The sequence below is a fragment of the Chiloscyllium punctatum genome, chromosome 5, assembly GCF_047496795.1.
Source record: "Chiloscyllium punctatum isolate Juve2018m chromosome 5, sChiPun1.3, whole genome shotgun sequence".
Lineage (NCBI taxonomy): Eukaryota > Metazoa > Chordata > Chondrichthyes > Orectolobiformes > Hemiscylliidae > Chiloscyllium > Chiloscyllium punctatum.
This window is the reverse complement of record NC_092743.1, coordinates 133,728,472-133,744,404: the sequence shown is the minus strand read 5'-3', so window position 1 is coordinate 133,744,404 and position 15,933 is coordinate 133,728,472. Positions and strand designations below refer to the sequence as shown.

Here is a 15,933-nt window from a genome sequence, read left to right as displayed (position 1 = left end):
TTTAGAGTGAGGACAAGCTTGACCTAGCTGAGGTGGGTGATGGCGAAAAAAATAGAGTCATAGAGATGTACAGCACGGGAACAGACCCTTCGGTCCAACTTGTCCATGCTGACGAGATATCTCAACCCAACCTAATTCCATTTGCCAGCACTTGGCCCATACCCCTCTAAACTCTTCCTATTCATATACCCATCTAGATGCCTTTTAAATGTTCTAATTGTACTAACCTCCACCACTTCCTCTGGCAGCTCATTCCATACACACACCACCCTCTGTGTGAAAAGGTTGCCCCTTAGGTCCCTTTTATATTTTTCCCCTCTCACCCTAAACCTATGCCCTATAATTCTGGACTCCCCTGCCCGAGAGAAAAGACTGTCTAGTTATCCTGTCCATGCCCCTCAAGATTTTATAAACTCTATGAGATCAACCCTCAGCCTTTGACGCTCCAAGGATAACAGCCCCAGCCTATTCAACCTCTCCCTATAGCTCAAATCCTCCAAACCTACAACATCCTTGTAAGTCTTTTCTGAACCCTTTCAAGTTTCACAACATCCTTTCAATAGGAAGGAGACCAGAATTGCACACAATATTCCAACAGTGGCCTAACCAATGTCCTGTACAGCCCGAACACGACCTCCCAACTCCTGTACTCAATACTCTGACCAATAAAGAAAAGCATACCAAACACCTTCTTCACTATCTTATCTACCTGCGACTCTACTTTCAAGGAGCTATGAACCTGTACTCCAAAGTCTCTTGGTTCAGCAACACTCCCTGGGACCTTACCATTAAGTGTATAAATCGTGCTCTGATTTGCTTTTCCAAAATGCAGCATCTTGCATTTATCTAAATTAAACTCCAGCTGCCACTTCTCAGCCTATTAGTCCATCTAATCAAGACCCCATTGTAATCGAAGGTAACCTTCTTCGCTGTCCACTACACTTCCAATTTTGCTGTCATCTGCAAACTTACTAACTATACCTCCTATGTTCATATCCAAATCATTTGTATAAATGATGAAAAGTACTGGACCCAGCACTGACCCTTATGGCACTCCACTGGTCACAGGGCCTCCAGTCTGAAAAACAACCTTCCACCACCACCCTCTGTTTTCTACCTTCAAGCCGCTCTATATCCAAATGGCTAGTTCTCCCAGTATTCCATGAGGTCTAACCTTGCTAACCATTCTCCCATGGGGAACCTTGTCGAACACCTTACTGATGTCCATATAGATAACATCTACTGCTCCATCCTCATCAATCCTCTGTTACTTTTCCAAAAAACTCAGTCAAGTTTGTGCGACATGATTTCCCAAGCACAAAGCCATGTTGACTATCCCTAATTGGTCTTTGTTTTACCAAATACGTGTAAATCTTGTCCCTCAGGATTCCCTCCAACAACTTGGTTATAAGGCTGACCGGTCTAGAGTTCCCTGGCTTGTCCTTACTACCTTTCTTAAATAATGGTACCATGTTAAATAATGGTACCTCCTGTGACTATCTCAGCATGGGGCTCAGCAATCATTTCCCTCGCTTCCCACAGAGTTCTCGGGTACACCTGATCAGGTCCTGGTGATTTATCCACTTTTGTGCATCAAGACATCCAGCACTACCTCTTCTGTAATATTGATATTTTTTCCAAGATGTCATCATCTATTTCCCCACATTCTATATATTTAACCTCCATTTGCAGCATTTTATGGCAGAGACTTGTGTTGGTTGTTTAGAGTTTAAAAATTAACTTACTTTAAAAAAAAGTTTTACATAGGTTTGTAGCTGCCAGAGACTTTCATCTGAACTGAATTCAAACCAAATGCAAAGTCTTAACTGATCCTAGCCTCAAGGTAAAGCCCAGCTTGGATGCCCTTCTTCAGAAAGAACATAACGCTGGACTTTTATTTCTTTATTTTTCTAATTTATACCTAAGCTTTTGTACCTAGGTATCTTTGTATCTAAGGCGGTGCTGGAAATAGTGACTTTGTACACTTTTCACTTTACTCTCATATCCATGTACTTGAGTACATGACAATAAACGTAATTGTAACTTTCTATTTCATTTTTATCTAATTCAAATTTATCGATCATAGCTTGCCTCTTTCCATTTCCTCCACCTTCCCCTGAACATTGTCCTCACCACACCATCCCTGTTCTCTCATATCTTGAGAACCCCCACAGCATCTACCCACCCCATCTCAAAACAGATTCAGAACAGGTTCTATTTAATTAATTCATGGGATGTGGGCATTGTTAGCTAGGCAAGCATTTATTGCTATTCCTCTCAAGGAGGTGATGGTGACCTGCGTTCTTGAACCACTGCAGTCCATGTGGTGCTGATACACCTCAGAACTGTTAGGGAGGGAATTTGACCTTGCAACAGAAAAGAATCAGCTATGTGGCTCCAAGTCAGAATGATGCGAGACTTGGAGGGAACTTGCAGAGAGTCATATTCCTATGCTTTTGTCTGCCCTTGTCCTTCTGGGTGGTATATACAACGGGAGCCTTGGTAAGTTGATGTATATAAAGGTGAAACAAGATGGTTGCTGAGATTCTACAGTAAAAGGCAGATTTAAATTAACATGGCATTTGTTATGATTAAAAAACAGGGCACAATGTTTAAGTTTGAGAGAATAAGTCTTGAGTAAGTTGATATCTTGCCTATTACTCCAAGTGTAATCTTCCAGAACTGAAAAATGTGAAAGATAAAAGAGGATTTAAGTACAAATGGAAACAAAAGCAATACAGATTAAATGAAAAAAGAAACAATGGTACAAAGCAAAAGGAAGTGGTAATGAAACAAAGTTGAACCACTCCATAGGAACAGTGTGTTGGACTTAACTTTTGTAAAGTCCTGGAGTCAGGGGCAAAATCAGAGACAAAAATACAACTATCTAAGCCACTGTTGACTCTTTGTTACGAATTTGTTTTCCACAATTTCTTGAACGATATTGGTAGATAGGAAATTAGGAGATTTAATATTGCTATTCAATGAATGAGGGAGAGTCACAAAGCAGGAAAATAGGCTGATATCAGCAGGGGGTAAAATGCTGCAATTTATTAAGAAATTTTAAAGAGGCTTGACAGACAAAGCTCATTTCTCCAGACACAGGCTCAGGAACAACAGTTGATTACTTAGGCTTGACATAAGGAGAAACCTCTTCACTCAAAAGATGGCGAATCTCTAGAATTCTCTATCCCAGTTACGCATGCTCCATTGTTTAGAATTCAAAGTATATGTGACCCAAATATGTCAGAGGAAATGGGGGCAGAAAACCAACTAGCACACAGGAGCAGATTTACAGGTCAGAGATGAGTCCTTTCTTTTGGACTTTGCTTCTGCATTTCAAGAGTTAAATTGTTAAATAAATTGTTGATGTTTGAGGTTTTAAGGTGGTCAAATCTCCTGGTCTGGATGAGTTGCAACCTCAGCTGTGTGGAAGACAAAGGAGAAAATTACAGGGCACTGAACCAAATTTTTAAATTGTCTTTGGCCACAGGGAAGGCGCCAGAGGACTGGAGGACATACTTTGGGTATGGGGACACACTGTTTCTACTTTGCAAAAAGGATGGTAGAGATAAACCAGGGAACTGTAGAGCAGTAGGAAATCTATTGAAGAAAATAGTGAAGGAAAAAATTAATCTCAAATTTAGAAAGGCAAAGTTTGATCAGAGATAATCAGCATGGCTTTGTCAGAGGAAGATCATGCCCAAAAAAGTCTGGTGGAATTTTGAAATGATAGGAGATAGAGGATGGTGATAGAAGGATGCATGTGTGTCTAGAGTCTGGTGTGCAGTAACATATCACAAGGTTCAGTGCTGGAATCATATCCTTTGTGATATTCATAAATAATGTAGGTGAGAATTTGGCAGTGGCGGTGGGGGGGGGGGGGGGGGGGGGGGGAGTCTACATGATAAGTACATTTGTAGATTGGCCAAATAGGTGACATTGAGGATTAAGGGGTTAGATTACAGGAGGACATAAACAGATTGGTCTGATTGCTAGATCAGTGGCAGATGGAATTTAACCGTGATAGATGTGAAGCCAGTACTTCAGAAAAAAGAAAAAGGCAAGACAGTACTTCATAAATGGCAAGACACTCGGAAGCTTGGAGGAACAGAGGAAATTTTGTGGTGCTTGTGCACAGATCCCTGAAGGTTACAGAGTTCTGAAGAAGGGTAACTGGATCCAAAATGTTAACTCTGCTTTCTCTCTACTGATGCTACCATACCTTCTGAGGTTTTCCAACAATTTGGTTTTGTTCCTGAAGGTGACAGGACAGGTTAATAGGGTAGTTAGGTGGCATACAGGGACACTTGCCTTCAGTCATAGCATAGATTGTAAGAACAGGGAGTTGATGTTGGAACGTAATCAGACCACAGCTGAAGTACATATCACACTGCAGAAAGAATGTGATGGCCATGGAGGCGTTGCAAAGGAGATTCATTAGAATGTTGACCGGGATGGAGCATTTCAGCACTGAAGAGAGACTGGATAACCTTGGGTTGATTTGTTTGGAGCACAGAAGGTCTTGAGTTCAGGGATGGAGGGTGGATGTTGACAGAGGTGTAAATATTATGAGGGGCATGATGAATAGAAAGCAGCTGTTCCCCTTAATTGAAGGGTCAATAATTTTAAAAGTGAAAGCCAAGAGGTTGAGAGGGGATTTCAGAAAAGATGGTAGAGACCTGGAGGATAGTTGAGGCAGGAAACCTCAAATTTTAAAAAAAATTTTGCTGGACACATGAAGTGGGTCAACTCCAGTTGGCAGTATTTTTTAGCTGTTACAGCTTCGATGGGCCAAAGGCCTCATCTGCACTGTGTAATTCCAGGATTTAACTGCTCCTGTGTGCATAGATTCCAAGATATAGAGCATAATAAATGCGCTATAAAACTTATGACATATGGCTCTACAGGCTATGTAAGCAGGCACAGGCAAGGTAACAGAGGGGAAAATCCAATTATGTGAATTGAACATGGACACAGGAAAAGTCGCAGCTTTGCTGATAATTCCAAATCTGCAGAAAAGGGTAACTTGAGAGGACAAATACACGGGTTAGTGGATGTCATGATTCAACTTATGGCAAAGTCATTGTGGGAGTTATAGAGTCATAGAAATGTACAGCATGGAAACAGACCCTTTGGTCCAACCCGTCCATGCCAACCAGGTATCACAACCCAATCTAGTCCCACCTGCCAGCACCCAGCCCATATCCCTCCAAACCCTTCCTATTCATATTGCCATCCAAATCCCTTTTAAACATTGCAATTGTACCAGCCTCCACCATTTCCTCTGGCAGCTCATTCCATACACGCACCACCCTCTGCATGAAAAAGCTGCCCTGTAGGTCTCTTTTATATCTTCCCTCTCTCACCCTTCTGGACTCCCCCAATCCAGGGAAAAGACTTTGCCTATGTACCCTATCCATGCCCCTCATAATTTTGTAAACCTCTCCCCTCAGCTTCCAACGTTCCAGGGAATACAACCCCAGCCTGTTCAGCCTCTCCCTATAGCTCAAATCCTCCAACCCTGGCAACATCCTTGTAAATCTTCTCTGAACCCTTTCACGTTTCACAACATCTTTCCAATAGGGAGGAGACCAGAATTGCAAGCAATATTCCAACAGTAGCCTAACCAATGTCCTGTACAGTCATAATATGACCTCCCAATTCCTGTACTCTATACTCTGACCAATAAAGGAAAGCAAACCAAACGGAGGGTGCATTTTTGTACATATGCATATGGGGTCAGGTGCAGGGAGAGAAGAGAGAATAAAATTAGGCACTCCAACTCTATCAATAAAACTCAATCAAAAAGGACAAACGAATCTAGCAAAATTTCAAAATAAGTAAATAAGACTGTTATATATTGAAGTGCGCTGGAAATAATGCTGACATTCTACAAGTACTGATTAGGTCACCATTAAATTATTCACACTGTCACCCTGTCACGGAAAGGTTTTAACAGCCATGTGAAACACCTCAATGATGAAACTAGAATGAGTAGTTATAGTTATGAACACAGGTGTTAAAATTTGAATACAGAAGCATTGAAAGTCAAGAAGTTACATATATATGTACAAACTAGATAGATGTATGAACGAGAAGTTAGCCACTCCATCGCAAGTCTGCACTGTCATTAAATAAGATCACGGTTGATTGTTTTTGCATTTTGAATTCAATTTTCCCATTTACCCCTAACGACTGTTGATCCCCTTCCTTGCAAGAATCTATGTTTACCTTAAAAGAATTTGATGATCCCACATCAGTCCCCTTTTGATCAGGGAATTCCACAGACACGCAACTCTCACATCTGTACTAAATGGCAACCCTTAATTTTTAAACAGACCCTCAGTTATGGATTGCCCCACAAGCAGAAACATATTTTCCACATCTACCTTGTCAAGTCCAATCAAAATCTTATATATTTCAATCAATCACCCCTCACTCTTCCAAATTCTAGTGGAAATAAGCCCAGTTTGTCCAACTAAGATTTCCAATATTTTGAAAGGATTTAAAAACCTCACAATAGACGGGGATTGTTTTCACTAGTTGTGTGCTCACTAATGCATTCGTGACAAATTATTAGTCTAAAGATCATTTAGAACATGGAACAGTACAGCACAGTACAAGCTCTTCAGGCCTCAATGTTCTGTTGGCCTTTTATCCGCCTCGAAGACTAACCTACAAACCCTTCATTGTACTATGTTCCATGTGGCTAAGAGTTGCTTAAATGTCCCGAATGTATTTGACTCTACTACCACTGCTGGTAGTGCATTCCACACACCCATCACACACTGTGTAACAAACTTACCTCTGACATCTCCCCTTAATCTTCCTCCAACTACCTGGAAATTATGCCTTCTCGTGATAGCCATTTCCGACATGAGAAAAAGTCTCTGGCTATGCACTCTATCTATGCTTTTCTTCATCTTGTACACCTCTGTCAAGTCACCCCTCATCCTTCTCAGCACCAATGAGAAACATCCTAGCCCACTCAACCTTTCTACATAAGGCATGCCATCCATTCCATGCAGCATCCTGGCAAATCTCCTCTGCACCCTTTCTAAAGCTTCCACATCTTTCCTATAATGAGGCGACCACAATATTCCAAGTGTGGTCTAACCAGGGCTCTATAGAGCTGCAGCATAACCTCGCAGCTCTTAAACTCAATCCCCTTGCTAATGAAAGCCAATACACCATACACCTTAACAACCCGGTTAACCTTAGTGGCAACTTTGAGGGATCTATGGACATGGACTCCAAGATCCCTCTGTTCCTCCATACTGCCAAGAGTTCTGTCTTTATCCCTGTATTTTGTATTCAAATTCGACCTTCCAAAATGAATCAAATTTTTCCAGTTTGAACTCCATCTTCCATTTATCAATCCAGTTCTGCATTCTGTCAATGCCCCATTGCAACCTACAACAACCCTCCACATTGTCCACCACTCCACCAACCTTCATGTAATAGGCAAACTTACTAATCCACTCTCCCACTTCCTCATTCAGGTCATTTTTTTTAAAAACCGCAAAGAGCTGAGGTCCCAGAATCGAACCTTGCAGAACACCACCAGTCACCAAGTTCCAGGCTGAATTCATTCCATCTAACACCACCCTCTGTCTATGGGCCAGCCAATTCTATATCCAGACAGCCCAATTTCCCTGTATCCCATGCCTCCTCACTTTCTGAATGAGCCTACCATAGGAACTTTATCAAACACCTTGCTAAAATCCATGTACACCACATCCATTGCTCTACCTTCATCAACGTGTTTTATCACATTCTCAAAGAATTCAAAAAGGTTTGTGACGCATGACCTGCCCCTCACAAAGCTATTCTGATTATCTCTAATCAAACTATCATTTTCCAAGTAATCATAAATCCTGTCTCAGAATCCTCTTAACCTCAATCTGTTCAAGCATATCAGTCTGTTTTACGCTGTCCTCAAACGTCAATATTGAAGCAAAGTATTAAGGACCTCCCCTAACTCCTCCGACTCCAGGCGCAAGTTCCCTGCACTATACCTGATTGACTCTACTCTCACTCTGGCCATCCTCTTGTTCCTTACACAAGTGTAGAATGCTTTAGGGTTTCCTTAATCCTATCTGCTAAAGATTTTTCATGCCCCCTTCTAGCTCTCCCAAGCCCATTCTTCAGTTTCTTCTTGGCTACCGTGTAACTCTCTAAAGCCCTGTCTGATCCTTGCCTCCTCAACCTTAAGTAAGGTATCATATTCCTCTGGACTAGATGTTCCATTTCCCTTGTCTCAGTTGGACAAATCTGTCCAAGTGCTTCCTAAACAATCTCCACACTTCTGTCGTGCATTTCCCAGAGGACATCTGTTCCCAATTTAGGTGCCCCAATTCCTGCCTAATACCACTATAACTCCCCCTCCCCCTATTAAATACTTTCCCATACCGTCTGCACCTATCCCTCTCCATGACTACAGTAAAGAACAGGGAGTTATGATCACCATCATTGAAATGCTCTTCCACAGAGATCTGACACCTGGCATGGTTCGTTGCCGAGTACCAAATCCAATATGGCTTCCCCTCTTGTCGGCCAATCTATATATTGAGTGAGGAACCCCTCCTGGACACACCTGTCAAAAATTGCTCCAAACTGTTTGAACTGAGGAAGTTCCAATCAATATTAGGGAAGTTCAAGTCACCCATTACAACAACCCTACTACTTCTGCACCTTTCCAAAATCTGCCTCCCAATCTGCTCCTCTGTCTCTTTCGCTGGGGGGTGGGGGGTGGGGGGGGGGGGGGGGGGGGTGTCTGTAGAAAACTCCCAATAAGGTGATTGATCCTTTCTGTTTCTGACTTTCCCCCGTAGTGACCCTGTAGACAAACCCTCCTCGAAAACCTCCCTTTCTGAAGCTGTGATACTATCCCTGATTAGCAATGCCACTCTTCCACCTCTTTTACCTCCCCAACTGTTCTTTTTGAAACATCTAAACCCTGGAACATCCAACAACCTTTCCTGCCCATGATATCCAAGTCTCCATAATAGCCACATCATAGTTCCAAGTACTGATCCATGCTCTAAGTTCATCACCCTTATTCCTGACACTTCTTGCATTAAAATACACACACCCTTGACCTATCACACTGACCACACCTTTGCCCTATCAAGTGCCTATCCCTCCTCGCAAACTCTCTGCACACAGTACCTGGCTGTTCATTATCTACTCCATCATCTGATCCATAACTCAGGTTCTCACCCCCATGCCAATTTAGTTTAACCCCTCCAGAAGAGCTCTAGCAAACCTCCCACTCTGAATATTGGTGCCCCTCCAGTTCAGGTGCAACCCATCCTGCTTCTACAGGTCCCATCTTCCCCAGAGGGTATCCCAATGATCCACATACCTGAAGCCCTCCCACCTTCTCCAGCCCTGTAGCCACATGTTAATCTGAACTCGCTCTCTATTCCTAGCCTCACAAGGGTCATGAGAACATGAAATGTTTTATGACAATTAGCTATGTCACCATAGATAAATATCAACAAAACAGTAGAACCAACAATAGCAGCTATGGTATAATCCCTAGAAGTGCCCAAAAGCGGAGAAAATTTCTTCCACTCTGCATTAGAAAACTAAGGTTACTGTCTTTCATTGTCACCACAAACTCCATTTCCTACTAAACAAAATCATCTCTTATGAACAGTTGCTGGAGGCTGAATCACTCCAGTCCAGGCAACATCCTAAGGAATCTCTTTGACCCTCGATAGGACAATCACATCTTTTCAATAGCATGGCAACCAGAACTGTATACGTACACTAGCTGCAACATGACTAATGTTATACATAGATTCCTCATAACCTTTTTTTTATTCAACGCCTTGTATAATAAAGGCAAGTATCCCAAATAAATCTTGACATGGAAGTGTGAGCAGGTGTCTGTTGCTTCAGCTTGCTCTGAAGGACTTTGATGCTGGATATCAGTAACCAACATCTCAGGGTATGTTCCATTGACACAACCACATGCACACCATGTCCTCTGTTATGTACCAGCTTCTAAGAAACCTCACAGCACTTCACTGATCCATGAGCAGTTCATTTCTACATTTCAATGCTGGAGCTCAGGTTGCATGGTAGCCATCATTGTACTGCAGCTGCAAGGACCAATTACACTCAGAGTCTGGCACCTAGCTTGTAGACTGGATCAGGTTGCATTTTTGGCCTGTTCACTTGTTTTCTCACTCACTTTGAGCTGACCTGAATGCTCACAGCATCTATGCCTTGCCTTTTTGCACTTTGCCTCTCAGCCAGATATATCAGGATCTCAATGCTGATGTATTACCACACCATTTCGTGCAAGCACAATGCTAGGAGGCTTGGCATGGTTGCCAGAAGACCCCAGTAAAGTCAGGGAAATAGCCTTCAGTCAGTGGCTCCCAGCTCAGTAAGTGAAATGCAGCCCTCAATTCCTGTTCAGACCCTTAGACAAGATGCTGGTGAGGCCTCTTCTGGAGTGTTTTGTGCAGTTCTGGTCACCTTGCTATACGAAGGATATTATTAAACTGGAGAGGGTTCAAGGAAGATTTACCAGGAATGAAGAGTTTGAATTATAAAAATAAGCTGGATAGAGTCATAGAATCATACAGCAAGGAAACAAACCCTTCGGCCCAAGTAATTCATGCCAACCACATTCCCAAACTAAACTAGTCCCACTTGGGCATTTTTCACTGGAGTATAGTAAGTTGAGGGGTGACTGTATAGAGGTTTGTAAAATCATGAGGAGCTTAGATAAGGTGAATAGCAAGGATCTTTCCCTAGAGTTCAAAATTAGGGTGCATATCTTTAAGGTGAGAGAAGAAAGATTTAAAAACGGACATGAGGGGTAACATCTTTTACACGAAGTGTGGTTTTAATGTGGAACGAACCACCAGAGAAGTGGTGGATGCAGGTACAATGACAACATTTAAAAAGAGAGAGAGAGACACACACACTAGGAGCTGTCACTGATATCCAGCATCAAACTATGAAAAGCCTCACAGTACAAGAAAAAAATTAAAATGACAAATGGACTGTTGGCATCAAACTTCAGGAAAGATGAATCAGTCTTAGAAGTCATACTAAGCAAGTTAATCAAAGTGACAAAAGGTTTAAAGAGAGTTAAATTCAACACACTTTGCATTAAGTCATTAATAGGCTCATGATTCATTAGAGAACCAAACTAAATACAGAGAGTACAATGAGAACTGAAAAAGGAACTAAAAGAATACAGAGTACATATAAATAGTCTAACAGCTAAAAGGTCTTCTGTATGGGCAGACTGAAGGAGGAACCAAAAGGGACAATATTTTGTGGAGTCAGACGATTTGGCTCAGGGAATAAATGAACACGTCACCTGTCTTCACAAAAGAAAAAGGTTGCTGCCATTGTGACAGCAAAGAAAGAAAAAAGTTGTATTCTTGTCTGGCAACTGAGGATACATCATCAAAACATACAAGATTCTTAGAGGACTTGACAGGGTAGACAAGGAAAGTTGTTACGCTCTGTGGGAGCGTCCAAAAGGCATAATCTCAAGAAAAAGGTGTTGTAAATGTCTTTTATTGGAGGATAGTGAAACTGGGGAATTCTTTACCAGAAAGGGCTGTTTAGACGAGGTCATTAAATACCATAGAATTCCCACAGTATTGAAGCAGGCCATTGAGCCTATTCAGTCCACATCATCCCTCTGAAGAGCATTCCCACCCAGACCCACCCCCTCTACCCTATTCCTGTAACCTTGCATTTCCCATCAGTTAATCCACCTAGCCTACATATCCCTGGACAAGATGGGCAATTTAGCATGGCCAATCCACCTGACCAGCATATCTCTCGAATATGGAAGGGAACCAGAGTAAACGCATGCAGACATCGAGAGAATGTGCAAACTCCCCACAGACAGTCACCAGAGGGTGGAATCGAACCGGTGTCCCTGGCGCTATGAGGCAGCAGTGCTAACCACTGCATTTAATGGCTGCAGATTCTTGATTAATTGTAATATAATAACATTGTTTACTGCAGAAACACAACTGGTTCAAATATATAAATCTATTTGCTAATAAATTTAACTAAACAAAAAACAGAGCTTGGTGTTTACTATTGATCCAACATCATCTGTCTCCAACAGAACAAGATCTCAACTTTCAGATTATAAATGTTTGCACCATACTTCAACAAAGTTTCTTAATAAACAGGATTACGGATTCAATTTCCTTTTTAATTACAGTGTTGTAATTAACTGAATTAAATGGAGTACACATTCTATAAAATCTACATAATGCTATATATTGCAAGCAATCATTTGTTGGACAAATTTTCTCAAGTTTTTTTTTAAGAAAGAAATTACTCCATTGCATCATTCTGCATGATATTTCACAAACAAATTCAACTCATTATATACGGTAAATATGAAATTGAAACTGGTCAGACATTAGAAGCACTAAGTAAAATAAATGCGTTCATAGGCACAAAGTCATCACAAGTTATTGCACTGATTATATATGATTCAAAACCATTTGATAGTGAAAAATTAAACAATGAAGAGATTGATGAATATCAGGAGCCAAAACGTTTCAGAGATACTGTTGTCAATAGTCAGACATTGTGATCGCTCCAAGTCAAGATAAGCAAATGCAACATGTAAACTGTATTTTTGCATATGAGACAACATTAGTTATACTGCAAAAACATTGACAGTTTATAACAACTTAACAATCACCACATTAAAACAGCTAGTGTCAGTCACTTTGCTTCAGTCATAGAGATGTACAGCATGGAAACAGACCCTTCATTCCAACCCGACCATGCTGACCAGATATCCCAATCTAGTCCCACCTGCCAGCACCCGGCCCATATCCCTCCAAACCCTTCCTATTCATATACCCATCCAAATGCCTCTTAAATGTTGCAATTGTACCAGCCTCCACCACTTCCTCTGGCAGCTCATTCCATACACGTACCACCCTCTGTGTGAAAATGTTGCCCCTTAGGTCTCTTTTATATCTTTCCCCTCTCACCCTAAACCTATGCCCTATAATTCTGGACTCCCCGACCCGAGGGAAAAGACTTTGCCTATTTACCCGATCCATTGCCCTCAATTTTGCAAACCTCTAGAAGGTCACCCCTCAGCCTCCGAGGCTCCAGGGAAAACAGTCCCAGCCTGTTCAGCCTCTCCATATAGCTCAAATCCTCCAACCCTGGCAACATCCTTGTAAATCTTTTCTGAACCCTTTCAAGTTTCACAACATCTTCCGATAGGAAGGAGACTAGAATGGCATGCAATATTCCAACAGTGGCCTAAGCAACGTCCTGTACAACCGCAACATGACCTCTCAACTCCTGTACTCAATATTCTGACCAATAAAGAAAAGCATACCAAATATCTTCTTCACTATCCTATCTACCTGCAACTCCACTTTCAAGGAGCTATGAACCTGCACTCCAAGGTCTCTTTGTTCAGCAACAATCCCTAGCACCTTATCCTTAAGTGCATAAGTCCTGCTAAGATTTGCTTTCCCAAAATGCAGCACCCCGCATTTATCTGAATTAAACTCCACCTGCCACTTGTCAGCCCTTTGGCCCATCTGGTCAAGATCCTGTTGTGATCGGAGGTAACCCTCTTCACTGTCCACTACACCTCTAATTTTGGTGTCATCTGCAAGCTTACTAACTGTACCTCTTATGCTCACATCCAAATCATTTATATAAATGACAAAAAGTGGAGGAACCAGCACCGTCCCTCCAATAGATTCAGACAAAATCCACCATGTTTTAGTATGGTCCTCCAATTTCCAGTAATCTATTCAAAACTGTCATTCATAAAACAGTTATTATTGAATAAACTTAGCTTTTATGATGTGCTTTTATTATATAAACCTCAAAAAACTCCTTCACAGGATATATATCTAGCAAATTCCATAAATATACACTGTACAATCATACTGATTCAACTTATTTACAAACGGAGATTAGTCCAGTGAGTATTTTATGACCTGAAATACACCTTCTCAAAACTAATACAATACAACTTATTTAACTGAGTGCACAAATCCTGTCCATATCCTGATAACTAACAGTAATGATACTAGAAAATAATACTTTACTCTCGTAAAATTGCCAAGTATTTACCAGCCTTATATCTGCTTTTTGCATTTTAAAATTGACATTAAAAATATTTAAGTACATACTGCGTTATTGAATTTTGTACACTCTTCTCATTTAAAGTCATCCCTGGGGGTGGGTCATTTTGCAAAGCCATTAGCTCCTTCTGTAACCTTTTCTATTAAAGGAAACAGCATAGTTAGAAAAGATGCATTACTCTAATATTAGGCAACTGGGGTATAATTATCCAAATTATGACTAACCCCACTTCTGTGAAGGCTCACTTCCAATTGATTTTCACTTTAAAATTAACATATTTGAAAGCACTTGTGTAAAAATTCTAAAAGTGTAAAATGTTTACCTAGTTTCATACCTTCCTAAATGAATACTGTAGTCACAAACTCAGCTAATCTATAAATTGTTGGGCTAGTGGAAGCTTTACATGCAGTATAATGTGCACGAAAAAATGCAGTAACTTAGTTAATCACACTTGTCAAGTGTGTGGATAGCTATTAATAAAAAAAAGGGCTCCAGGCCTTGATTTTATTGAACTGATGCAAGTTTTACCACGGAGGATGCGAACACAAATGAGGTGCTAGTTCACATATTGTGCATTCACAAGTTGTCAGGTATAAGTTTGCTGGTTCGGAGGATGCCTTCACTTGATGCCCGACAGGACGAGGAAGTGGGAAAGAGGAGCAAAGTTAAGGTTCTGAAATTGAAGCAGCGCAACCGAAATCGTAATAACAAACGCCGGGTGGCAGAGGTGTCTCCTGAAGCCCGCTTGCTTGTTCCTGCGGTGGGCCTCGACAGGTGTCGCTGGCACCTGTAACCTTCACAGGGCGCGATGGTGCTGCTGCCATCACCTGGACGGCAAGAAACAAGGGACAGGCGGAGAGATGGAGCCCTACACCACCACCACCCCACTCCTCCAGACACCCCCCTCCCCCAAGGGCTCACCGGCCGACACTTGGCTCCGTTAGGAGTCCACCCACAGCCCTCTGCACTTGCCACCGCCCGCGGTTTCAGAAGCCGCTTGTCTGTGAAAACGTACACAAACAACCGCGGGCCGCTCCACTCGCCATCCCCGCTCCCCCCCCCCAAACCCCAGGCAAGCCCCGCGGAGAAGACGGGATGCAGAAGCCGAGGAATCTCAGGGGGCGGCTCTTCCCTCGGCCGCGGGTAGGAGCCGGCGCGCTGGCCCGGGCGGGAACGACGCAAGGCTCCGGTGAAGCACCGCCGGACGCATCAGGCACTCACCTGCATTGACGCCATGATGGAAACCCCCTTACCCACCCCCCCCTGCCACCCTCCCCGTGCCAGAGACACCGCTCAACGGGAGTGCGTCACGACGTACGGGGGGACGCGCACGCATGGTTTCCATCTCCCCGTCACGTGGGCACGGCGTGCGCGCTCCCTGGACGTGAGACCGTTGGTAACCTGTCCTCGACCTGCGATTTTGGTCGCACAGCCTCAAAAGACGAAATAAGAGGATGGCCTGTGGACGCTGGAAGTCTGACATTGCTGCAAACCATGATGTGGAGGTGCAGGTGTGGACAAAGTTAACAATCACCCAACACCAGGTTATAGTCCAACAGGCTTATTTGGAAGCACTAGCTTTCGACTTTTGGTTGTAGAAAATAAGAATCAGTCTGAACATTGGGGCACAGACAGCCTCATACAGGGCACCTCACACCTTCTGTGCATTATCTGGGCCAACTTATTGTTAAAGTTCACTTGAGAATGTAACTTTAAGAAAGTTCTTGGATTTACAAATGAAAGAACTGAAACCAACATGCCCATTCTAAAAGATGAAACACTTAACAAACAATCAAGGTC

General features: G+C 42.4%; 1 protein-coding gene across 2 annotated transcripts in view; it reads right to left on the bottom strand.

Annotated features, from left to right (window-relative positions):
• The window catches only part of ube2wb (ubiquitin conjugating enzyme E2 Wb), a 62,641-nt gene extending 47,203 nt beyond the window's left edge, over window positions 1-15,438 (bottom strand). For both annotated transcript variants that reach the window (XR_011960735.1, XM_072571388.1), the window contains exons 1-2: window positions 15,355-15,438; window positions 14,181-14,272 (exon numbers count right to left, since the gene is read on the bottom strand). Coding sequence is in view for 1 of the 2 variants with exons in the window: in XM_072571388.1 (XP_072427489.1) it covers window positions 14,181-14,272; window positions 15,355-15,369 (107 nt within the window). In the remaining variant the exon portion in view is untranslated. The remainder of the gene's footprint in view (window positions 1-14,180; window positions 14,273-15,354) is intronic.
• Window positions 15,439-15,933: the final 495 nt, after the last annotated feature.